Source organism: Panthera onca, chromosome E2 (genome assembly GCF_046562875.1).
Source record: "Panthera onca isolate mPanOnc1 chromosome E2, mPanOnc1 haplotype 2, whole genome shotgun sequence".
Taxonomy (NCBI): Eukaryota; Metazoa; Chordata; class Mammalia; order Carnivora; family Felidae; genus Panthera; species Panthera onca.
In genome coordinates this window covers 61,161,030-61,184,855 of record NC_138353.1, presented here as the reverse complement: position 1 = coordinate 61,184,855, position 23,826 = coordinate 61,161,030, and the positions used below count along the sequence as shown (strand labels likewise).

The following is a 23,826-nucleotide window of genomic DNA, read 5'->3' as shown; positions in this document are numbered from 1 at the left end:
GATTGCCCCTCTCCTGTAACCTGCCAAGATGTATGTAAACTGAAGGGGACTCCTGTCCTGCAGGACTGTGATCTCAGTCAACATTTGTTTTTCTCTCCTTTCATGTGTTCTTGGTCAGCCTGAGTGTCCCAGGAATGTGACACACACCCCACCTGGTGATGGGGGGGGGGGGGGGTGCTGTCAGCTTGTACTTTGCCCTCAGCTTGCCTTATGCTCCCTCATCAGTGTGAGTGGTAGGGATCCACCCACATCCTTCCTTAGAGACCAATCCTTTTGGAAAGTGCACGCGGAAGCTCATACGGGCCATGGAGGTGAGGAAACACCCCCATGCTCTAGTGGAAGGAGCGTTCTGGGTGACAGGAGGTCTCCTCACTTGCATGTCCCCTCAGCAGGTCTCAGCCGGGCCTCAGCTCCAGACTGAGTACTAAAGGGCACTCTGGAGCGTGGACACAGCACTCTGGACTTGGACACACAAGGGCCAAGTGAGCAGACGGTAACAGAACTGTGGCGTCTCTCAGGCCAGTTTTACAAATGGAGAAACTGAGCCTGAAGGTCTTCTTTGGTCTGTTTTCATTCTTGAGAGGTCCAGGAACTCACAGGAGAGGTTCTTATGAATTCTGCTTCCCCCTCGGCTTCCTGATTAAAAGAGTCCATCGCAGCACCAAACACCTTTGGCCAGCCTTTCTTGCAACCCAACAACCCGTAATGATAGGAATGTAGAATATTGGTGTCCTCACGGGGAACTGGGGGTGGGCACTGGCCCCGCACAAGGCTTACCTGCACAGATGTAGGCACACAGGACCTGACTCAGGCAAGCCTCAGGCCACAACGTGAGGACAGACAGCCGGGGCCTGGGGTTTGCACATGCTCAGTGTTTCTGAGCACAGCCCCCGACAGGTGGGTGCTGTTTCCAGGAGCTGGTAATTTGCATAAAGCTCTTTTAAAACTTCAGCTGCCTAGAGCAATTTTTTTAGTGATTTCCAAGAGTATGGATTTGTTGTGTTTACATTTTGGAATTTGACAAGCATTAGGAAAACACGAATAAGTCTGATTTTATTCTAATTAAAATAATCAGGGGCACCTGGGGGGCTCAGTCAGTTAAGCATCTGACTTTTGATTTCACCTGAGGTCATGATCTCACCAGCCCCGATGACAGCACAGAGCCCGCTTGGGATTCTCTCTGTCTCTGTCTCTCTCTTTCTCTCTCAAAATCAATAAATGAACTTAAAAAAAATAATCCAGGTCTCCATCCCTGACAGCAGCCTGGGGAAATTAACAGAGCAAAGCTTTTCTCGGACTGACTCATGGCCAAGTGGAAATGATGTTCCCCCAATTTAATAAACTCCCCCTTCAAATAACCTAAAGGGTGCTTAAAACGGACAGCTCTTATTGTGGCCTAGGGTCTGTCAGAGGCATGGCCAGGGTGGAGGTGGGAAGGGGCCCAGCTACATGGGATGGGCTTCCTGACGGGGCACCAGCTCTTCCCCCCAGGCTTGTCTTAGGGTCTTCCCTGAGAATGAGTCTTCGCCTTTTTGTGAACCGGTCTGTTCTCTGCACTTTCTAGCCATTATAATTCACACCATCACACTTGGCCTACAGAGTGCAAAGGGTCTGGCAGAACCCCTTGTGGGGACTCTGTGGGTTCTGATTTCCTATTCCTGACCCACACACCCAAGGCCCTGTTTTGTGTGTCTAAGTTGTGCTAAGTGAGACCCGAGCAGTCAGCATGGCCCATGGGCAGATGGACAGTTCAAAGCAGGCTTCACTTTGAGGCAAAGGTACACTTGCCAGAGGCAGGGTGGCCCTTGTGGAGCGCAGACACCTCTAGTGCTCCTGAGGCTGCTGGGGGTGGGGTAGGAGTGGACCACCTAATGGCCTCTCCTGCCCCCCGAGGGCTTGGAGGAGTATCCCCAGGGCACTTGCTTTTGTGGATTCTTGTGCTGTGAAAGCCTTTTGGTCATATCCCATCTGGATACGGGGCTGGACATGGGGTTCAGGATCTGTAAGAGACTCGGTCTTGTTCCCGGTGTTTCCTGGCACCTTGGGCAATGTCAAGGAAACACTCATCTTCACATTCTTTCTTCTGTTCTGGGCCATTTCCATATAGACATTGTCATGAAACGAGGCAGGGTCTCCGTATGCTGGACAGAAGTGCCAGGAAAAGGTGAGAAATCCAGGCATTGAGGACGCAAGGCAGATGCAGGAGGGAGGGAGCCAGCCTAGTTTGGGTTCTCTTTCTCAGGGATATCTCTTTTTCCCAATACCTTGTCTTTGGGAAGGCAGAGGCTGAGGAGGAGGAATTATGTGGAGTGCAAACCCAGGAGGCTCTTCTCCCCCTTCCATTAGAGGGCTGTAGCCCCACCTGCCCGTGTCTCCAGTTTAAGAGCTTAGGTCTGGGGATCAGACAGACCTGAGTTCTTTTCCTGTCTTTGCCATGTATTAGCTGTGTGTCCTTGGGCAAATCCCTTAACCTGCGAATGCCTGTTTCCTGTCTGTAAGTTGGAATGATATTCACGCCCCCCGCTCCTATGATAGATCATGTGTAAAGGACTTTATCAATGATCTGTGGCTCTGTAAGAAACCATCGCAAGACCTTAGTGGCTTAAAGTGACAGTGGTTTCCTTAGCCCATCATTCCTCTAGTGAGCCAGCCTCACTCCCACTCCTACATCACTGGCGTTTTGCTGGCAGCTGGACAGCCTGTGATGGCCTCATTCCCAGGTTCTGGTGTTGGACCGGCTGCCCGCCAGGGACTGGGACTGTTGTTGGCCGGGCCCCCACCTTTCTTCCACGTAGCCTCATCCTCAGGTAGGCTGGCTCAGGTGTGTTCCTTGGGGAGCTCAGCGTTCCCAACTCTAAAGCACAAGCTCTTCTCAAGGTTCTGTTTGTATCATGTTACTCACGTCTCATTGGCTGTCCAGACCAAAGAGACGGAAATAGACTCCACCTCTCGACGGTGGGGGAGAACTTGCGGCCACATCTTGCAGCCCACTGCCCGGCTTGTATCGCCCCCCCGTGGGGTTTTGTGGGCATTTATCTCAAGGTGAGCAGCTCCAGATCTGGGCCGGGCCTGCCAGCAGTTCCGCAGAGGGTCATAGCCTGCACACAGATTTGAAAGTGTGCCCTTTCCAGAAGTTTGGAAGACAATCCAGGAGTTGACAGCGGGGCGCTCTTCGAGGGCCTCCTGCATCACAAGAGGGCTCCGTGGCTGACAGGGTGATATTGTGTGAAAAGCTGGATGTTGAGCCTCAGCTGAGAGGTGATTCAGCTCTTCTAACCCTTTGGGAGAGGACAGAAAATACATCTTGGTCTCTCCCCGCTGGTCCTGGCACGGAGCTCCTGAAACTCTTGTAAATTCCTAAGTGATAACAGTAGGAGCACCTTTTGTTCTGATGGGGTCACTTAGGTGGCTCCTGCGTGGCTCGGCTGGTCACCAGAAAGACCAAGTAATGATTAGAGAAGCTTGTAATTTTCAGCTTGGTCCCCATCCTCTAGGGAGGGAAAAGGGGCTGGAAATGGAGCTAATGATCAATCGCGCCTTCATGATGATTTTACTTCTGTAAAATCCCAACAGTACAGTGTTGGGAGAGTTTCCAGGTTGGCGAACACAACAGTTGGAGGGAGATGTACCCCAATTCCATGAGGACAGATGGCCTGTGTTTGGGATTCCCCTGGACCTCACCCTGTGTAGCGGTTCATCTCACCTGTACCCTTTCTCACAGCCTTTAATGATCTGGTAACTGTGTTTACCTGACTTCTATGAGCCTCTCTAGCAAATTAATCAAACCTGAGGAGGGGGTCGTGGGACCCCCGGATTTGTTGACAGAAGTTCTGGGAAATCTGGGGACCTACTGTTGGAAGTGGCATCTGAAGTGGGCGGTAAGCTGACCGAGGGGCTCAGACCGAGCCCTTCACCTGTGGGATCTGATACTGTCCCCATAAATAGTGTCAGAATTTATTTGAATTGTAGTATACCCAGTTGGTGTCACAGTGAATTGCTTAGGGGAAAAATGCCCACACATTTGGGGACCAGACCTGTCAGAAGTAGAGGAGATACTCAGGAGGAAGCGTTACGTAGGAGGGAAGAACCGGGTTTTAACACTCAGGACAACCAAGTTGGTTTTTAGTTCACCCTTCAGAAGTCAGGGCTCAGGACACCCTCGAAGCATTTTTCACTTATGTTTGTTTTATCATATATGCATAAACATGATTATATGGTAAAGTTTGTTTAAACAAATCTGTAAGTGCTCTTTCAATTCGAGGTGTTAAGAGAATCCACAGTTCATCCTAAACAGAAATGAGCCAAGCATCACTCTACGCTCCCTCTGCCTGTTGTTCACCAGTGTGACAGCCCTATGGCCCTCTGTCCACTGCTGGTCCCCCGGCCCCACGGTGTGTGCAAACCAGGCTCCGAGGCCTCATTTCTAACCTTAAGCTGCCATAGGTTTAACTGAAAAAAAAAATCTATTTTGTAATCTTTATGAGCTGGTCACAAGAGGAGACCGAAGAGGCTCAGGAAAAAACAAACTGCATTATATTCACAGGTCCTAGACACTGCAGGAATGGCAGGCTGTGAAAGGCCACACGAGGCAGCTCCAAGGTGGCTAGGGGACAGAATAGTAAGGCTGATTTTGATAGAGATCAAGGTCTTTATCAGAGTTTTCCCATGAAAGTTAAGGCTGAGCTGGGTAAACCGCTACGATTGGCTAGTTTGAATAGTTTTGGTGGGCTGTGGGCTCCAGCGGTGGTAGCTGCCCGGCAGCTGGCCAGGGTATGATGAAGGTAGCACACTATAGCCTCCTAGGATTGAGGCCAGATGGAGGAGGTGTGGCTCTGAGTTGGACAGTTTCTTAACAACGGCAGGCTCCTGTGGGCCCCCCCTGGGGGGGGCAGTCTCTCCCTAGCCAGAAAGGCTTTTAAAATCTCAAAACATCAGAATTTACAGAAAATAAATTATACAAATTATCAGTTATATGTGTGTATATATATTTATTTATCCAGGGAATACTAGGCAGCCATGAAAACAAGTTAACTACAGCTAAGCACAACATCCATGAATCTCACAGGTAAGAGCATCGAGGGAAAGCCACCGCAGCGACGCAGTACGATTCCGCGCCCCACGGGACCTGCTTTCTTCGAGGTTTTAACACCTGCGACCCATTCGCATGGGCACCTGCGGCCACTTACGTTTAAATTAAAGTCAAATAGAAGTTAACAAGGAGGGCTCAGTCGCACTAGCCTCAGACTGTCTGTATCGCTGCAGAAGGTCTCACTGGGCCGCAAGCAGCCCGCGCGGGTTCGCCCCCTTCCAACTCCAGGAACCGGGGCGCCCAGATGGATGAACAACACAGCTCAGAGCTTTTTAGTCTCCTCGGTTGTGGCTTTGTCGGGTTTTTCGGCATGACTATCGGCCGGCCATTCTCGGCAGGAATAATGCACAAGGATGCCACCGTTTTCTCGCGCGTGACGCTGTTTTGAATCCGCTCCGCTACCCGTCAACTCTAAAGTGACATCACCCTTCTCCAGGTATCAGGGTACCTGCCTCGTTCTTGCCACCACCAACATGGCGGCACACGCCGCCACCAAGATGGCCGCGTCGTGAGGCCTTCGCCCCCTCGGGCAACGGAGTGTGGCCGAGCACCGGGCGGCCAATGGGGAGGCCGGGTAGCCGCCAGCCAATAGGGAGGCCGCGGGGGCCGTAGCCAATGGGGAGGCCGCGCGGGCCGGATGCAGGAGGCTGCGGAGGGAATGGCAAGTTCCCGCCATGTCGGACTCGCAGGTGGAGGGCGCCGCCTCGACCTCGGGGCTGGGGAGTCGCAAGAGGAGGTGGACAGAGCTGCTGGGTAAGAGGGCACCAGGGCTGCGGGAGTGGGCGGTGTCGGACCCTGAGACCCCTTATCTCCTTAGCCTCCGTCGCCCCGGTCCCCGGCCTCTCCTTGTCCCCCAAGACCTCCTGCCTCCTCCCAGTTCCCCAGAACCTCGGTCCTCGTCCTCCTCCGCCCTGAACCCCCGCCTCCTGCCCGCGTCCCACCGACCTCCAGTTCTCCTCTCCCTCAATACCCAGTCCTGTGCCCCCTGTCTTGTTCCCCCCACACCCCCGCCCCCTGGTCCTGGTCTCCCCCGACTTCCCGTCTCTTTTGCCCTCTTCCCATCCCAACGACCCCTGTGCCGGTAGATCTCCGGTTCTTCCTGCATTCGCGGGGCTGGCCCCCTTCCAACGCGACGTCAAGAAAGATGGTTCTAGGAGGCAGGGAGTTAATACTCTGCGTCCAGGAGTGCGGGATGACAGTAAGGGGGTCAGCTTAGCCTACTCCCAGAACCACGTAACCTGACTGAACAAGAATCAACCCCTAGGCTTGGGTTTCATCAGGTTTTCCCAAAATATCCTTTTTCTGTCCCAGGATTCCACAGAGAATTGTCTAGATTTCCTCCCATCGGTGACAGTTACTGGGTCTTTGCTTACCTGGACATTTGGAGAAGTACTGGTCCCTCATTTTATAAAATGTCCCTCAGTTGGGTGTGTCTGATGTTTTCTCATGATTAGATTTGCATTTTTCATAAGAATACCACGAAGTAATGTGTCCCCGAGGTGCACCACATCAGGGGGTCTAGAATGTCACCAAGTCTTCTTACATGAGTTTTTAAGGTGTGCTGTAATTTCGTGGAACTGGTTTTCGCCCTTAGCGGGAAGGGTCAAGAGGCAAATGTACAGTCCTGGAACAGAGCAGAAGTTACAGGAATCCGCTGTGCACCTCCTGAGACGCCACCTAAACTTGAATGACCTTCTGCTCGAGGTAAGAGGGAATTGGTTCGACCTTTGCAGGCAGATTTAAGTTTTGGTGTTTTGCATGCAGCCAAGGCATAATCTTAGAGACCCAGAAAAAGCCTTCTGAGTATCTGGTAGAAGCACCCATTAAATGTTGACTCGATGAGAAAAAGGTTGTGAGCATTTATCTTTTTTGGAGATAAAATGTGATTTCAGAGTGAATTTAGTTTTTCTCAAAAAGGTTTGGTAAGATTGGCTTTTTAAAAATGTTTACCTCGAGATATTTAAGAATAATGCAGTAGGCAAGCATTATATACACAAATTGTTTTTATGCACACACAACTTGAACTTTTAAGAATAGAGTTCTTTGTATTTGGTTTCTAGGTAGAAGGTGCACCACGTAAGACACTGTGTCTCAATCAGCTGATTGATCCTGAGGCCTGTACTAATCTTTCTAGTTCACTCATAGGTAAGTTAGAACTTAATTTTCTTAATGTATGGAGATATGGGAGAGCTTTATGTAAAGTGGTCTTGATTTGCTTCTAATAAACAAAAGTGGTTGGTTAAGTGTCTGACTCTTAATTTCGGCTCAGGTTGTGAGTTCAAGCTCCATGTCGGGCTCTGTGCTGATAGTGCGGAGCCTCCTTGGGATTCTTTCCCTCTCTCTTTGCCCCTCCCCTGCTTGTGCTCTCTCAAAAGTGAATAAATAAATAAACATTAAGAGAAATAAAAAACAGTGTTTCACTCAACATAGGGCTCAGAAAGCAGTAGGAACCAAAGTGTCCCTTGGAAAAACATGGGACAGTAACGTGCATTTCCTTTCTAGAAGTGGTGAAAACAAGTTGTGCTGGGCTGGGGAGAGCAGGCAGGAAACCAGAAGAATATTTCCAGGTTTGAGACTATTTCAAGGTATTTAAATTTGAGAATATGAGATTCAGGGAAGTTCTGTGGGAATAACAAAAAAATTCAATTATTTTCTGGTCATTAACATTTTATTATGAAATGACTTACTTCAGGGAAATATTAACTAATTCATTAATTTTAAAATTTTTTTTTTTTTTGAGTAACCTTAAACAAATAGACTTACGTTGACAATTGATTGTCAAAGGTCATTGATAAATGATAGTAATTTTCACTGCCATAATTACATTTGAATTCCACATACAATGTGTCATTCTGGGGAACCAAGCTTAGCCACACACTTTCTTGTATGGATTTTGGATCAAGGCTTAAGAACTTGTATAAAAAGCTCTTAACCTTGACTGCAGAAATATAAGACCCTTAATTCATGAATGTTTTAGTGGTTTTTCCTGTTGAAGATAGTGGTTGTGTTACTTATGATACATAGGAAATGTCGTTATATAAAAAAGATTAAAGCCTTGGGGCGCCTGGGTGGCTCAGTTGCTTAAGCGTCCGACTTCGGCTCAGGTCATGATCTCGCGGTTTGTGAGTTCAAGCCCCGTGTCGGGCCCTGTGCTGACAGCTCAGAGCCTGGAGCCTGTTTCAGATTCTGTGTCTCCCTCTCTCTGACCCTCCCCCGTTCATGCTCTGTCTCTCTGTCTCAAAGATAAATAAACGTTAAAAAAAAATTTTTTTTAAAAATAAATAAAATAAAATAAACATTAAAAAAAAATTTAAAAAAAAGATTAAAGCCTTATAAATAAAAACAGACACTTTCCCATGGAGACAATTCAGAAAGAAATGGCTATTCTTTTTTTTTTTTTTTTTTTAATGTTCATTTTCGAGAGAGAGACAGCACGCAGAGCCTGATGTGGGGCTCAAATTCATAAACCATGAGGTCATGACCAGAAGTGAAGTTGGATGCTTAACTGATTGAGCCACCCAAGTGCTCCTCTTTTTTTTGTAATTTTTTTTAACTTAAGTATAATTAGCATGCATTGTTATATCCGTTTCAGGTGTACAGTATAATGATTCAATAATTCTGTACATTTTTGAGTGCTCGTCGAGATAAGTGTACTCTTGGGGTGCCTGGGTGGCTCAGTTGGTAAAGTGTCCAACTTTGGCTCAGGTGATGATCTCACGCTTCGTGGGTTCGAGCCCTGCGTCGGGCTCTGCTGACAGCTCAGCGCCTAGAGTCTGCTTTGGATTCCATCTCCCTCTCTGCCCCTCCCTTGCTCACGCTCTGTTTCTTGCTCTCTCAAAAATAAACATTAAAAAATTTTGCAAATAACAAAGTCAAATTAAAAAAAGATACATGTACTCTTAGTTCCCAATTTCCTTTATCTTTTTGGCCATCCCTCCACCCACCTTCCCTCTGGTAACTACCAGTTCATTCTCTGTATTTAAGACTGTTTTTCCTTTGTTCATTTGTTTTGTTTCTTAAATTTCACAAATGAGTGAAATCCTATGGTATTTGTCTTTCCCTGATTTATTTCACTTATTAGCATCATATTCTTTTTTTTTTTTATGTCTATTTTTGAGAGAGTGCGTCAAGGGGAGGGGCATAGAGAGAGAGGGAGACACAGAATGGAAAGCAGGCTCCAGGCTCCAGGCTCCGAGCTGTCAGCACAGAACCTGACATGGGGCTTGAACCGACCAACGGTGAGATCATGACCTGAGCATAAGTCGGATGCTTAACCGACTGAGCCACCCAGGCACCCCCCCCTTTTTTTTTAATGTCCAGCATTATGTTTTTTAAATTCATCCATGTTGTTACCAATGGTAACATCTTTTTTTGTAGCTGAGTAATATTCCGTTGTATATATACCATATCTTTAGCCAAGTCGATGGACACTTCTTTCTGTATTCTGGCTATTTTAAGTAATGCTGCAATAAACGTTGGCATGCATATATCTTTTAGAATTAGTTTTTTTGTAGTGTAATTATTGGATCTTAGGGTGGTTCTATTTTTAAATTTTTTTTAATCTTTATTTTTGAGAGAGAGACAGAATGCGAGTGGGGGAGGAACAGAGAGAGAACGACACAGACTCAGAAGCAGGCTTCAGGCTCTGAGCTGTCAGCACAGAGCCCGACGCGGGGCTTGAACTCACAAACCGGGAGATCATGACCCGAGCTGAAGTTGAACACTTAACCAACTGAGCCACCCAGGCGCCCCTCTATTTTTAACTTTTTGAGGAACCTCCACATTGTTCTCCAGAGCGGCTGCACCTGTTTGCACTCCCACCAACAGTGCACAAGGGTTCCTTTTTCTCCACATCCTCGTCAACACTTGTTTCTCGTGTTGTTGATTTTAGCCATTCTGACAGGTGCAAGGTGACATTTCATTGTGCTTTTGATTTGCATGTCCCTGATGATGAGTAATGTTGAACATCTTTTCATGTGTCTCTTGCCCATCTGGACGTCTTCTTTGGAACAATGTCTATTGAGGTCTTCTGTCCATTTTTTAACTGGATTTTTTGTGTGTTGAGTTGTAGAAGTTCTTTATATATTTTGCGTATTAATCCCTTATCAGATATATCATTGGTAAATATCTTCTCCCATTCAGTAAATTGCCTTTTTGTTTGGTTGATGGTTTCCTTTGCTCTGCAAAAATGGCTAGAAATTAGCATTTTCTTCCCTTCTACCATGAATTATTTCTTGACCTTTATAATTAATAATTTTAAAAAAATTTTAATGTTTTTATTTATTTTTGAGCAAGAGAGACAGTGTGTGAGCAGGGGAGGGGCAGAGAGAAAGGGAGACACAGAATCTGAAGCAGGCTTCAGGCTCCGAGCTATCAGCACAGAGCCTGACCTGGGGCTCAAACTCATGAACCCTGAGATCATGACCTGAGCCGAAGTTGGACGCTTAACCGACTGAGCCACCCAGGCACCCCCTATAGTTGATGATTTCTGATATCGTCATTTGCAATCTTTGTAACTATTATTGTTTTAGTTTACATATTGGTGTGTGTTTTCAGAACCCTGAAGATAATGGGCATGTGCTACAGCTTTTTAAAAAAATACAAAAAAACCCCCTAGTTTTGGAAGTCAAATAAATGAGATGGCAGTTTGCTTGTAGGCATTACCTTGTCTAGGCTGATTGGAGTTCTCACTTGATTGAATGCAGACCAGAGGCTGGATACTCAGGAGGCTGGTGGCTGCCTGTGGGCTCAGCACCTAGGCTCCACCTGCCAGTCCGAGGGCTGACCACACCTGTGGTCTCTACTACCCACCAATGTGTGGCACAGCATTTGGGAACGACCCACTTGCCAAACATCAGTATAAATCCAGTGGAAGCAGGTCTGGTTTTGACACTGAAGTCATTACAAAGACAGGAACCCATTGCAGGAGTCACCGTAGTTGCCAATTGACTGTGCTCCTTGGAAAACTTTGATCGAGTTCTAAGAATATATCTGGCAAGCTCCCTTATTTGTGTCACACGGAGACATTGGCATGTGCAACTGTGGGCTTCGAATGCTGACCATTGTTGTCCTGTGTGTGGCTTCAGTCACGAAATGGTCTTATTTCCATCCCTTGTTTTTCCCTCTAGATCTGTGCTCCCCTTCAGAAGACCATTTTCTGGGCGGCTGCAGCTTAAAAGGCTTTTTAAACGCCAGGTCTTCTGTTTTAGATTTTGTAGTGTGTCCCTCATGTTTTGTTCTGTCTTTAAGGCTCTGCTTTGCGGGATCAAGCTTCAAGGCTGGGTGTCCCTGTGGCAGTGCTGTCCAGCCGGATGGTGGCCTCCAGCATCACGCAGATCTGTGTGTCTGATGGCGAGCCCTCGCACAGGGTGCTGCTGAGCGCAGAGCAAAGGGTGAGACGCCGGGCGATGGGCGCGCTGTGCGCGCTCATTGCTCTGGAGCTGTTGGGAAAAGTAGCACATTTCTTTAATGTCGTTTCAAGTGTTTGCTTATTATTGCTTTTTTTAAAGATTTAATCTCTCTTTTCAGAAGAAACTGTCTTCCTTGTTGGAGGTGGCTCAGTATTTATTGGCACACAGCATGTTCTCCCGATTCTCCTTGTGTCAGCAACTGTGGGAAGTACAGGTACATTGGACATGGTGGCTCTGACTTTCAGGGTTTCTCCAGTAGTCTCTTGGTTTGGGTCGAGCCCAGAGAGCCCCTGGATGTTCTCGGGGGTTCCAGCCAGCGTCTCATTAATCACAGACTGGGGGATGAAAGCATTCAGCGGATGCCTCTGTGGGTGGAAAGAAGTGCCTTCAGTTACTGTATTTGTTGGTATTCACCCATAATTAGTACCGTTTACTAGAATGTACCACAGACACATGGTGCTCTATCTTCTTATATGTAATTATGAACAATTTTCCAGGAGAGTGTAGTCAACCAGAAAAATGCAATTTAATAATTATTCTTTTTTTTTCTTCCCAAAGTTTATTTATTTTGAGAGAGAGAGGGAAAGAGAAAAATCAAGCAGGCTCTATGCTGCCAGCATGGAGCCTGATGTGAGACTTGAACCCACAAAACATGGGATCATGACCTGAGCCGAAACCAAGAGTTGGTTGCTTACCAGCTGAGCCACTCAGACACCCATAAAAATTATTATTAAAAAAAAGATCCTTATCTGTTTTATTTTTTTTGAAACATTTTTAATTCAGTAGTCTTGCAGATTTTTGAATAGTTGACAGAACTGAAGGGAATTATTTGGTTATTAAATGAGATCAGTAAGAATATAGAAAAGATAGGAGAAAACTCAGGTAATGGTGCACTCATGGGTTCCCCCCCATTCTCTTACCCAGCATACATTATAGAGTTCACCTGATTTGTCAGCAATTGATACGGTCCTGGCGCTCACTGATAACTAGTTACAGGGAGGGGCAGCTGAATGCACACTAGTTGCAGGAATACAGGTGTCCACAGGTGTGCAGGGAAGAGTGACAGCTGCATGATCGGGTGGTTAGGAAAGGCTTGCTTTTTTATTTTTTTTTATTTTATGTTTATTCATTTTGAGAGAGTACATGCATGTGCCACTGGGGGACAGCAGAGAGAGAGAGAGAGAGAGAGGAGAGAGGGAGAGAGGAGAGAGGGAGAGAATCCCAAGCAGGCTCCTCGCTGTTGGAGTGGAGCCTCACGTGGGTCTTAAACCCACAAACAGTGAGATCACGACCTGAGCCGAGATTAAGAGTCAGATGCTTAACCAACAGAGCCACCCAGGTGTCCCTAGGAAAAGCTTGCTTGCTTGCTTGCTTTTTTTTAATGTTTTTGAGAGAGGGAGTATGAGCAGGGGAGGTGCAGAGAGAGAGTGGGACAGAGGATCTGAAGCGGGCTCCGTGCTGACAGAGGAGAGCCCGAGCCTGGGCTTGAACTCACGTGAGATCATGACCCGAGCTGGGGTCAAACGCTCAACCGAATCACCCAGGCACCCCTGGGAAAGGCTTTCTAAGGGAGCTGGCAGCTGCATGGCGTGTGAAGGGAGAGTGCCATTTTGCTGGGTGGAGAGTAGGACGAAGCGGACAGTGGGAGACAGCTGACTTGAGTGAGGTGTCCTGGCGGGGAGGAGGAGGGGTGTCTGCTCCAGGAGGGAGGACCTCACTGGGATAGGAGAGAACAAGAGGGACAGAAGCTGGGTCACAGCTGGCCTGTGCTGCATCCAAGAGTCTCAGCCTTGCTCTGGAAGCTGTGAAGGGCCACTGGAGAGTTCTAAGAAGAGCAGATGTTGAGAGGTCCAGTCTCTGTTTTGGAACACATGGGAGAAAGGCACTGAAGCAAGTTAGAGTAGAGACTGGGTAGGGTGCCAGGAGGTGAAGGATGGTAATGGTGAGTGACTGAAGGCTTGGTGAGTTGATTTTTATTTATTTTTTTGTTAAAAATTTGTAATGTTTATTTTTGAGAGAAAGAAAGAGACACAGAGCGTGAACAGGGGAGGGGCAGAGAGAGAGGAAGACACAGAATCCGAAGGAGGCTCCAGGCTCCGAGCCGTCAGCATAGAGCCCGACACCGGGCTCAGACTCACGAACCGTGAGATCATGACCTGAACCGAAGTCAGACACTCAACCGACCGAGCCACCCAGATGCCCCTTAGTTTTTTTTTTTTTAATATTTATTTTGAGAGAGAGCTTACGTGAGTGGGGGAGGGGCAGAGAGAGAGAAAGAGGGTCCCAAGCAGGCAGTGTGCTGTCAGCGTAGAGTCTGGCGTGGGGCTTGATTTCATGAACCTTGGGGTCGTGACCTGAGCCGAAATCAAGAGTCGGAAGCTTAACCGACTGAGCCCCCCGGGCGCCCCTGCTTGGTGAGTTAAGGCCAAAGTGGATCCAGTGTGTATCTTAGGGCGTGATTGTTACCCCGCTTTAGTTCTGCATAGAGCACAGTGCTCAGGTACGCAGCCTGCACGTTGCGGGGAAGTGTGCACGTGACGGACTCACAGTACGGTTTTTTTCTTTAGGGTTCTTTGTTGCTTGAGGTCGTGTGGCAGCTTCACATACAAAACGTTGTGAGCTTCCAAGAGCTGCTGGAAAGGTAGTGTACCGGCGATAATGCAATATTACCTTAATATTACATGATTTATTTTTTGTAATCTAACCTGCTAATGAATTACTTATTTATATGTTAAAGCCAAAAATCACTGAAACTCTTCGTTATTTAAAGAGAACATTTGTTATGGTTAAAGTTGTTGTTATGCCCAGACTTGGTCGTGTTTTCTTTTTTTTTTTTTAACGTTTGTTTTTGGGAAAGTGCAGGCAGGGGAGGGCCAGAGAGAGGGGGGCAGAGGATCGGAAGTGGGCTCTGCACTGACAGACTGACAGCCATGAACCTGACGTGGGGCTTGAATTCATGAACTGTGAGATCACAACCTGAGCCAAAGTCAGATGCTCAACTGACTGAAACCCCCTGGTGTCCTGGTAACGTTTTCTTTGTATGAGATATGTCATGTGATAATTTTTTTTTTAAGATTTTATTTTTAAGTAATGTTCACACCGAAGTGGGGCTTAAACTCATAACCCTGGGGTCAAGAGTTGCACGCTCTACCGTCTGAACCAGCCAGGTGCCCTTCTCATAAAATATTGTTAAAAATTATAAAAGAGTGGTGCCTTGGTGGCTCAGTTGGTTAGACGTCCGACTCTTGATTTTGAGTTCAGGTCGTGATCTTATGGTTCATGGGGTTGAGGCCTGTGTTGGGCTCTGTGCTGGCAGTGCAGAACCTGCTTATGATTCTCTGTCTCCCTCTCCCTCTGCCCCTCCACCGCTCAAGCTTTCTCTGTCTCCCTCACAAAATAAATAAATAAACATTAAAAAAACCCCACAACTATTTGTAGAGGATACCATCTTGCATATAGAAAACTCTAAAGAATCCACACTGTCAAGTATTAGAGCTACTAAGCTGGTTGAGCAAGGTTGCAGGAAACAACATCAACATACAAGTCAATCGTGTGTTTATACAAGAACGGTGAACAATCTGAAAACAAAGTAATTCCATTAAAAAGAACATTGAAACGATTAAATTAGGAATAAAGTAAAAGAAGTGCAGGACTTGTATACTAGAAATTCTAAAGCGTAATGGAGGGAAACGAAGACCTGAATAAATAGGCGTTTCATGTTCATGGATTGGAGCACTCAATGTTGTTAAGATGGCAGTACTCCTTCTCTACACTTCCTTGCAGTGATCTATACATTCACTATAATCTCCATCAAAATCTAGCCTGGCTTTTTTGCATACATTGACAAGCTGATTCTTTTTTATTTTTTATTTTTTAAAATTTACAACCAAATTAGCATCTAGTGCAACAGTGATTTCAGGAGAGGATTCTTTAGTGCCCCTCACCCATTTAGCCCATCTCCTCTAGCACAACCCCTCCAGTAATTTTCAGTTCTCCATATTTATGAGTCTCTTCTGTTTTGTCCCCCTCTCTATTTTTATATTATTTTTGTTTCCCTTCCCTTATGTTCATCTGTTTTGTCTCTTAAAGTCCTCATATGAGTGAAGTCATATGAGTTTTGTCTTTCTCTGACTAATTTCACTTAGCATAATACCCTCCAGTTCCATCCACGTGGTTGCAAATGGCAAGATTTCATTCTTTTTGATTGCTGAGTAATACTCCATTGTATATATATACCGCATCTTTATTCATTCATCCATCGATGGACATTTGGGCTCTTTCCATACTTTGGCTATTGTCGATAGTGCTGCTATAAACACGGGGGTGTATATATATCCCTTCGAAACAGCACACCTGTATCCCTTGGATAAATGCCTAGTAGTGCAATTGCTGGGTCGTAGGGTAGTTCTAGTTTTAGTTTTTCGAGGAACCTCCACACTGTTTTCCAGAGTGGCTACACCAGCTTGCATTCCCATGACAAGCTGATTCTGATTTTGATATGGAGGTACAAGGGACCCTGACTAGCCAAAATTCCTTCAGAAAGAACAACAGTGTTGGGGAGTCACAGGTCCTGTCTGCAGAATTTACTACAAAGCTAGGCTGTGGTGCAGGCATAAGGGTAGACCTAGAGTAATGGAATAGGATTTCCAGTCTGGACATAAACCCATACGTATATGTCAGGTGATTTTCGACAAGGGTGCCAAGACCATTGGACAGGGAAAAAATAGTCCGTTCAACAAGTGGTATTGGGACAACTGAACCTACACATGCAAAAGAATGAACTTGGATCCCTGCTTCACACAACATATAGCAATTAAGTCACAGTGTACCAAAGACCTAAACATAAGAGCTAAAGCCATAAAATTTCTAGAAGAAAATCTAGGATTATGTCTGCATGAGCTTAGATTAGGCAATGGTTTCTTGGAAAAGATGCCTAAAATTCATGGTACAAAAGAAAATGTCAAGGAAAATTGTGCTTCATCAAGTTTTAAAATTTTTGTGTGCAGCATTCTTAAGACTGTTAAGACCGTGAAAAGACAACACCTAGAATGGGAGAAATTATTTGCAAATCAGGTATCTGATTATCTAGTATCTAGCGTAAAGAACTCTTATATCTCAACAGTAAAAAGACAATCCAATTAAAAATGGACCAAGGGTTTCAATAGACATTTGTCTGAAGAGCATACACGTAAGGCTAAGCACACGAAAAGATGCCAGATGTCGTTAGTCACCAGAGAAATGCAAGTCTGACTGGTGAGGACCCCTCCCACCACCCCACCCACTGCTCCTGCTTCTGGGTCCAGGCCCCAAATGGAGTTGTGTGTGCCTGATGCCCTCGATGACCACCATAGCTTCAAATCGCTGCTGTTTTGTTTTGTTTTTGATTATTTTACTCTAATTGAGCTTACTTTGTACTCGATTAGTAGTAAGCTACTCCAAATAAACTTTTTTTTGTTAAAGCTTATTTATATATTTTGAGAGAGAGCGAGCCGGTGGGCAGTACAGAGCCTGACATGGGCCTTGATCTCACGAGCTGTGAGATCATGATGTGAGCCAAAATCAAAAGTTGGACTCAACCGGGGCACCTGGGTGGCTCAGTAGGTTGGGCGTCCAACTTCAGCTCACGTCATGATCTGGAGGTTCGTGACTTCGAGCCCCGCATCAGACTCTGTGCTGACAGCTCAGAGCCTGGAGCCTGCTTCGGATTCTGTGTCTCTCTCTCAGCCCCTCCCCTGCTCATGCTATGTCTTTCTCTCTCTCTCAAAAATAAGTAATAAATGTTAAAAAAAAAAAGTTGGACTCAGCTGAGCCATCCAGGTGCCCCTAAACTTTTTGAAAATGATTATTTAAAAACATTAAAAAAAAAAAAAATTTTTTTTTTTAATGTTTTTATTTTTGAGTGAGAGACCGACAGAACACGACTGGAGGAGGGGCAGAGAGAGAGGGAGACACAGAATCCAACGCAGGCTCCAGGCTCTGAGTTGTCAGCCCAGAGCCTGACGTGGGGCTCAAACTCACAATCCGCGAGATCGTGACCTGAACCGAAGGCAGACACTTAACTGACTGAGCCACCCAGGCACCGCTAAAAAAAATTTCTTTTTTTTTGCCCCTAAAACTTTTTTAATGTTTATTTATTTTTGAGAGAGAGAGAGTATGAGCAGGGGAAGGGCAGAGAGAGAGGGAGACACAGAATCCGAAGGAGGCTCCAGGATCTCAGTTGTCAGCACAGAGCCTAACACGGGGCTTGAACTCAACCAGCTGTCAGATCATGACCTGAACCGAAGTCAGATGCCTAACCGACTGAGCCACCGGGTGCCCCGAAAATGATCATTTTTAATGTCAGTAGCAGCTGTTCCGATACCCCGTGTACGTCAGCTGGGCTTGTTGTGACTTCTGGGAATAGCTCACGTGGTCGCCAGATCGTTCTCTGTGCCCCAGCTTCTGAGTGAAGTGACCGGGGAAGAAAACGGCCTGGTGGATATCGAGGGATGGTGAGCACATGGTGTGTGCTTTGTCCCTAGTCATGCTGACACGCAGGCCACAGTGGCGTGGCTCTTTAGGAACCTGTGCCTTCTGTGTGAGGAAATGGAAGCATCTCTGTACAGTGACATCGCCAGTGCTATGCTTTCTGGTAAGTTCACAACAGGGGCAGGTTCACGGATAAACTTTAAGTCAGCGGGAATGCTTTTTGCTGTGACAGTCTGTGGGAAACAGGACAGCCCCGCACCCCTGGCATGGGAATCCGGAAAAACAGTCCATTCGCCGAGTGGTATTGGGACAAGCGGCCACACGCGTGAAGTTGGAGCCCTGCTTCACACAACATGCGGTAATTAAGTCACAGTGCACCAACGACCTAGAAGAAAATCTAGGGCTACCACCGCGTGAGACCGTCTCCACCCAGGCCTCCTGCCTGGGTTTGCTCGTGTTTGAATTTTGTGGAGGTTTCGCCAAGTCCGTCTGTTAACCCGCTGTGTCGGGGGCCGGTGGCTACTGTGTTTAAAATACGCAGATTACGATCTGCCAGACCAGGAGCTACAAGGCCACCACACGGGGTCTGCAGGGAGCTCCCTCAGCCCCTCAGCTCCCATTCCGGAGAGATGAACACCTCCGGGGCCCTGTTGATTGGAGGTGCAGCCTCAGTGTGCTCACAGAAAGGAAGTCAAGTCACGGAAATTGTTGCTTTCGGATCCCAGAAAAGGAGAGCTGCAGTTAGCTAGGGAAGTTCACAAGCGAGCAGGAGACAGGGTACGAGTGCCCGTTACTTGTGGGGTGATTGGACCTGAGGTCACCAACTTTTTATGGGCTCAACTCTAAGTGGTTATTATTTTTTTAATGTTTATTTTTGAGAAAGAGCCCATGCAGAGGAGGGGCAGAGAGAGAGAGGCAGAATCCCAAGGAGACTGCGCCGTCAGAACAGGGCCCGGTGTGGGGTTTGGACTCACAAACTGAGAGATCGTGACCTGAGCCCAAGTCAGACACTTAACCGCCTGAGCCACCCTGGCGTCCCCTAAGTAGCCGTTTCAAAAGGTGCACTGGAAAAGCAAAGCAGGAAGTGTGGCAGGCATGCTAAGCTCACGGCCTGATCTAATCATCATCCGACCCTGGGTGAGAGCAGGGGCGCCATGCTGTCCATTGCCTGGACAGTAGCTCGGAGTGGCAGTTTTCTTGTCACACTTGTCTTTTTCTGGGTGTCTTTCCCTTTGGGTGGGCCCTGTCCTAGGCTGCTCTCTGAGCCAGCAGAGCCTTGCCGTTGTCAGTAATTCTGAGGAATGAAATCTCCAAATAAGCAACATATTAGATGAGAAGTAGAATGTTCCACACAGGTAGCTTGTGAATTTTTTTTTACGTCACAAAAGATATGTTCCTTTTTCCTAAAGCTTTCGTGGTGATGGATGTGAGCTCCTTGTGATTCCTGAATCCTATAGTCTGGGCTCAGAGAATTTAAATTGAAGATTAGACAAAATATTTTTGATTTCAGTCCTTTAATTTTATCAGAACTTATGGGTCCATTTCCTGCCCCATTCTCCTGAATGTAATGCTTCTGGGTCTTCCTGGAACAGTCCTTATATTTTGGGGTAGGAGATTGGCTGGAGAGATAATCCACATGAAACCCTTAGATGGTTTTTTTTTTTTAATTTTTAAGTAATCCCTACACCCAATGTGGGGGTCAGACTCAACAACCCCGAGATCAAGAGTCACCTGCTGTACTGACTGAGCCAGCGAGATGTCCCAGATGCTACTTTTTTGTTTAAGAGTAAAATCCTTTCCATAAACTTGATGGATGATAAGAATTTCCCTTTCAAATAGAGTGGCAAAGAGCACAGTCTGGTTCAGGAAGGGTTTTGTGGGTTGGGCTGGTGAATGCTTGTGTGTGGGGTGACGCCTCCTGTGGGTCCTCATCCTCCAGACCCTGGAAAGTGGATTCTCTGTGTCATCCACAGCAATTTGAAGATTGCAGTGCGTTGACGTTTTTGGGTTTTGTGGCTTTCAGATCTTGTGCAAATGTTTGTTTTGAGAGGATTTCAGAAAAACTCGGATCTCAGAAGAAATGTAGAGCCTGAACAGATGGGCCAGGTAGGAGGAAAAGTGATATGAAGAGTTGGGAATCGGTTCGTTATGGGAATGCAAGTTTCTGGACAAGCGGCTAATATCTGACTGACCCACGTTATAGTGTATAAGCTTTGATGGGGGAATCTTGTTTTCGTGAGGTGCTCCGTGAGTAATGTTACTCCCTCATCCAGCTCTTGAGGGTGAAGGCCTTCACGAGAGCCCAGAATCTAGCTTGTGCTTTCGGACGAGAGGGAAGGGAGAACTTTCCACCAGCAGAGCTCTGCCAACCCTCTGAGCCAGGGGCTGTGGGAGGCCAGCAGGCTTCGGGCCAGGGTCCCAGGGAGCATGATGGATGCTTCCAGAAAGTCTGCCCTTTCACTGTCAGGGTCTCCCCAGCGTTGGGGTGCTGTCTAGGATGCACTTTCTCATTTTGCTGTAGAGCGACCGGTCTTCTTGTGTGATACGCATATGTGATTAACGGTGACTTCGGTCTTGTGCTTTGACAGCTCGCGTTTGTTGTACTTCAGAGAATGCTGATCTGTGAGTCACCTGCTCCTGCCCCAGCCTGTCCATGAGTTCGTTTGCTTATTAGGAATTCTCAAGGTTTCCTGCCTTTGCATTTCAAGTACTTCACCTGAACTGACCCTCTACGGTCTCTCCTGGCTTTGCACTTAATCTCCAGAGCTACAAATGACAACCAGTGTAACGGTTAATTAGGGAAGCCTTTTATTGTCTATGTGTTTTGATTGATTTAAAAGGCTTACGTCTCGGGTACCACTGGGATGCGTGGGGAGGACTTGTGCCATGTGGGGACCTAGGAGGCCTCGGCGGTCTGTTATCTGGAGGTGGGGGAGGTTTCTCCAAAGATGCATTACCTGACTCGTCCACTAGTACTGGTTGGGGGTCATTTTTGATGGATTGTGGCGGTGAGCTGATGTGTTTTCTGTTCCCACCATCTGTCCTCAGTCGCTCTCGAGGCTTTGGCCGCTGGCATGCAGGATGGGTCCCCACAGCACAAGGTGGTGAAGTGCTGGTAAGTCCTGGGAGCAGGCCTGCTGGGTGTGCTCAGGGGATAGTGCCTATTGCCTTAAAGGTCCTGGGTATTTGAAACAGTCCCGAAGGATCAACATCTGGTTCCTGAACACGTTCTCTGCCGTTGTGACGACATCAGGTGAGGACGACCGCTGGAAAGCGCTAGAAACCCTCTGGTCCGCCTGCTCCCTCTCAAGATTCCCCCTTTCTTCGGGAATCCTCCATCACCTGGTCTGAGCCCGGATCCCTGAGGGTCATGGCGGGCGGTAGGACACTCCTGGAGCGACCTTCTCACTGCCTCGGCTCTCCCCTCGTGCCTCCCTGCCCTTGCCCTCTGGCCACCAAACCCTCGGTGCGCCCTGAAGCCGGCACTCACGTTCACCCGTGGTCGGGATTTGCCACGTTAGCCTTCTCGCTGCGTGGCTCTCTGGTAGTTCACGTTCAGGAGTGGTTGTTGGGGTGTCTGGGTTTGCTTCAAAGTAATGTGGGATGAGGCCAGCCCGGAAGTCGGTTCTTTCCTGGGAAACCAGGAGAGTTTTCCAGCATTCCCAGGCCTTGGGAAACCCTCTGTTCTTTCATTGTTTGGCTCCTGATTGCCTGTTCTCCAGTAATTCTCGTGACCCTCCGACATGCTGTGTCATTCAGTGCTTAAACTCTGTACAACCAACACTGCTTTGCTTTCTGCATTTTCTGCTTTTATAACACGCCTGACTGGATTGCTCAGATTCCTGTCCCGAGAGTTAGGTAATGACTGTTGATATGTTTGTTTCTTTTTAAGTTTCTTAATTAGTTGCCAGTGTTGACGATAAAAGCAGACCCCTCTCCCTCCCCGGTCCGGGCGGCCAGGCTTCCTGGCACACGGGGGTTTGCATCCCAGTCTGGCCCTCGGGAAGGCCACCCCTTCTGCTCGGTGTCTCCTCGTTGCTTGCGTGACTGGGGCTGGTCTTCTGCCTGAGAAGCTGGCTACGGCTGTCAGCAGCTCTGACGCTGGCACAGTGAATTGCCCTCAGGGCTCCACTGTCAGGCAGCCCCATCACCCGTTGTCCCTCCTGACCTGTCAGTGACGTCCCTTGCCCGCTGCTCTTCCTTCCTTGTGTCATGAGGCTTCATCAGCTTCGGGAAACATTGCTGCATCTGAATGTCTGTGTGCCAGGCACTCTGCACAAGCCTGGCCAAGGCCCTGCTGGCCCCTGGTTCCCATTTCACAGATGGGGAGGCTGAGGCCTTGTAACATTTGCAGATTGCTGTGCACTGACCCAGACTTGCGGAGGTCATTCCGATCCCTTTCTGGCTTTTCTGCTCTATGGGCGGTCCCTTTCTTAGTAGACCCACACTTCTCCAGACTCCCATTTCGAGTCTGTGGCACAGCGGCCTGGCAGAGTGAACGTTTCAGGGTTCTGGAAAGGGCGAGCCTTTGCGCCCCCTGAGCTGAGAGTTGGGGGCCTCGAGGTCCGTGCAGCCTTGCTGGACAGAAGTAGCCTTTGATGAGCTGTTGGCACGGCCGGGACCCTGGAGGGCCCCTCTTTTGCTGAGCGCCTCTGAATGTTGTGTTTGCAGGTTCGGCGTGTTCTGTGGACACACATATGACAGAATGATTTCGACAGATTCTCCTAAGAGATTTTTCAGTCATACTCTGACTCAGGTGCTAACCCACAAGCCTGTGCTGAGAGGTAGGTTCCAGAGCCCAGGTTGTTTGGCTCCCGATGGGAGCTTGGGCCCAGATGGCAGGACTCTGAGACGGCTCAAGAGCATGAGGACACGTTATCATCGAATGTCTTCATTTGAAAGTTACACATGCTCATTAAAAAAGCTCAGTACTAACAAAGTACGGGAAGGAGAACTGTCACCCGTCAGCCATATTGTCACCACAATAGAAATATCTTTAACGCCAAACTTTTCTTGTGGTCTTTTCTCAGTAGATCATGAGAATCTAGTTATCAGAGTGACTAGGTTTTGTTTTAATAAATCATATAAACGTTTTCTTATGCACAGTTGATCCTTGAATGATGTGGGGTTAGGGACCCTGACCCCATGTGCAGTGGAAAATCTGCATATAGCTTTTGACTTTTCAGAACTTAACTCTTAACAGCCTACTGTTGACCAAAGCCTTACAGGTAACAGAAACAGTCGATTAACACACATTTTGGACGGTACATGTGTTATGTACTGTGTTCTTATGGTAAAGTAAGCTGGAGGAAATAATATTCAGACATCATGAGAGAGTAAATGTACGGTATTACACTGTATTTATCAGGAAAAAACTGCTTGTAAGTGGACCCACACACTTTTCAAGTCCGTGCTGTTCAAGATTCAGTTGTAATTACATGCTGCTGCTTTTGCTTTTTTTTTTTTTTTTGAGAGAGAGAGCGAGTGCGTGTGTGGGATGGGCAGGGAGAGAGGGAGACAGGGAATCCCAGGCAGGTTTCACAGTGTCAGTGCAAAGCCTGACGTAGGGCTGATCCCACCACCCTGGGATCATGACCTGAGCTGAAATCAAGAGTTGGAGCCCCCCAGGCCCCTATATGCTTTTCTTAAAAGTGGTTAACGGCATATCATCCTCCAATGGGTGTCCTGTGGTTGGTGTCACCATCTGTTCGGTGACAGTGTTTGCAATTTTCACTGGTACTCAGGAGGTGAAAATGAAAACCTTGCCCAGTAGGCTTTTTCTATGTGCAGCGGTATGTCCGGGGGGGGGGGGGGGGGGGGGGGGGAAGGGTTCCTCCAGCAGCAGTGTGTCCTGGGGGG

The 23,826-nt window shown here is 47.5% G+C and overlaps 1 protein-coding gene across 10 annotated transcripts in view; it reads left to right on the top strand.

The window, feature by feature from the left end:
* The first annotated feature begins 5,674 nt into the window (after positions 1–5,674).
* The window catches only part of FANCA (FA complementation group A), a 62,907-nt gene continuing 44,755 nt past the window's right edge, over positions 5,675–23,826 (top strand). For 2 of the 10 annotated variants that reach the window (XR_013552610.2, XM_078439174.2), the window contains exons 1-11: positions 5,686–5,842; positions 6,684–6,793; positions 7,150–7,234; positions 11,339–11,481; positions 11,618–11,713; positions 14,067–14,140; positions 18,021–18,130; positions 19,991–20,073; positions 20,556–20,589; positions 21,016–21,082; positions 22,639–22,751. Coding sequence is in view for 8 of the 10 variants with exons in the window: in XM_078439174.2 (XP_078295300.2) it covers positions 5,764–5,842; positions 6,684–6,793; positions 7,150–7,234; positions 11,339–11,481; positions 11,618–11,713; positions 14,067–14,140; positions 18,021–18,130; positions 19,991–20,073; positions 20,556–20,589; positions 21,016–21,082; positions 22,639–22,751 (994 nt within the window). In the remaining 2 variants the exon portion in view is untranslated. Of the gene's footprint in view, positions 5,843–6,683; positions 6,794–7,149; positions 7,235–11,338; positions 11,482–11,617; positions 11,714–14,066; positions 14,141–18,020; positions 18,131–19,990; positions 20,074–20,555; positions 20,590–21,015; positions 21,083–21,220; positions 21,826–22,638; positions 22,752–23,826 lie in introns of those variants that run through there. The other 8 variants (XM_078439171.2, XM_078439170.2, XM_078439178.2 and 5 more) reach the window with 7 other exon arrangements.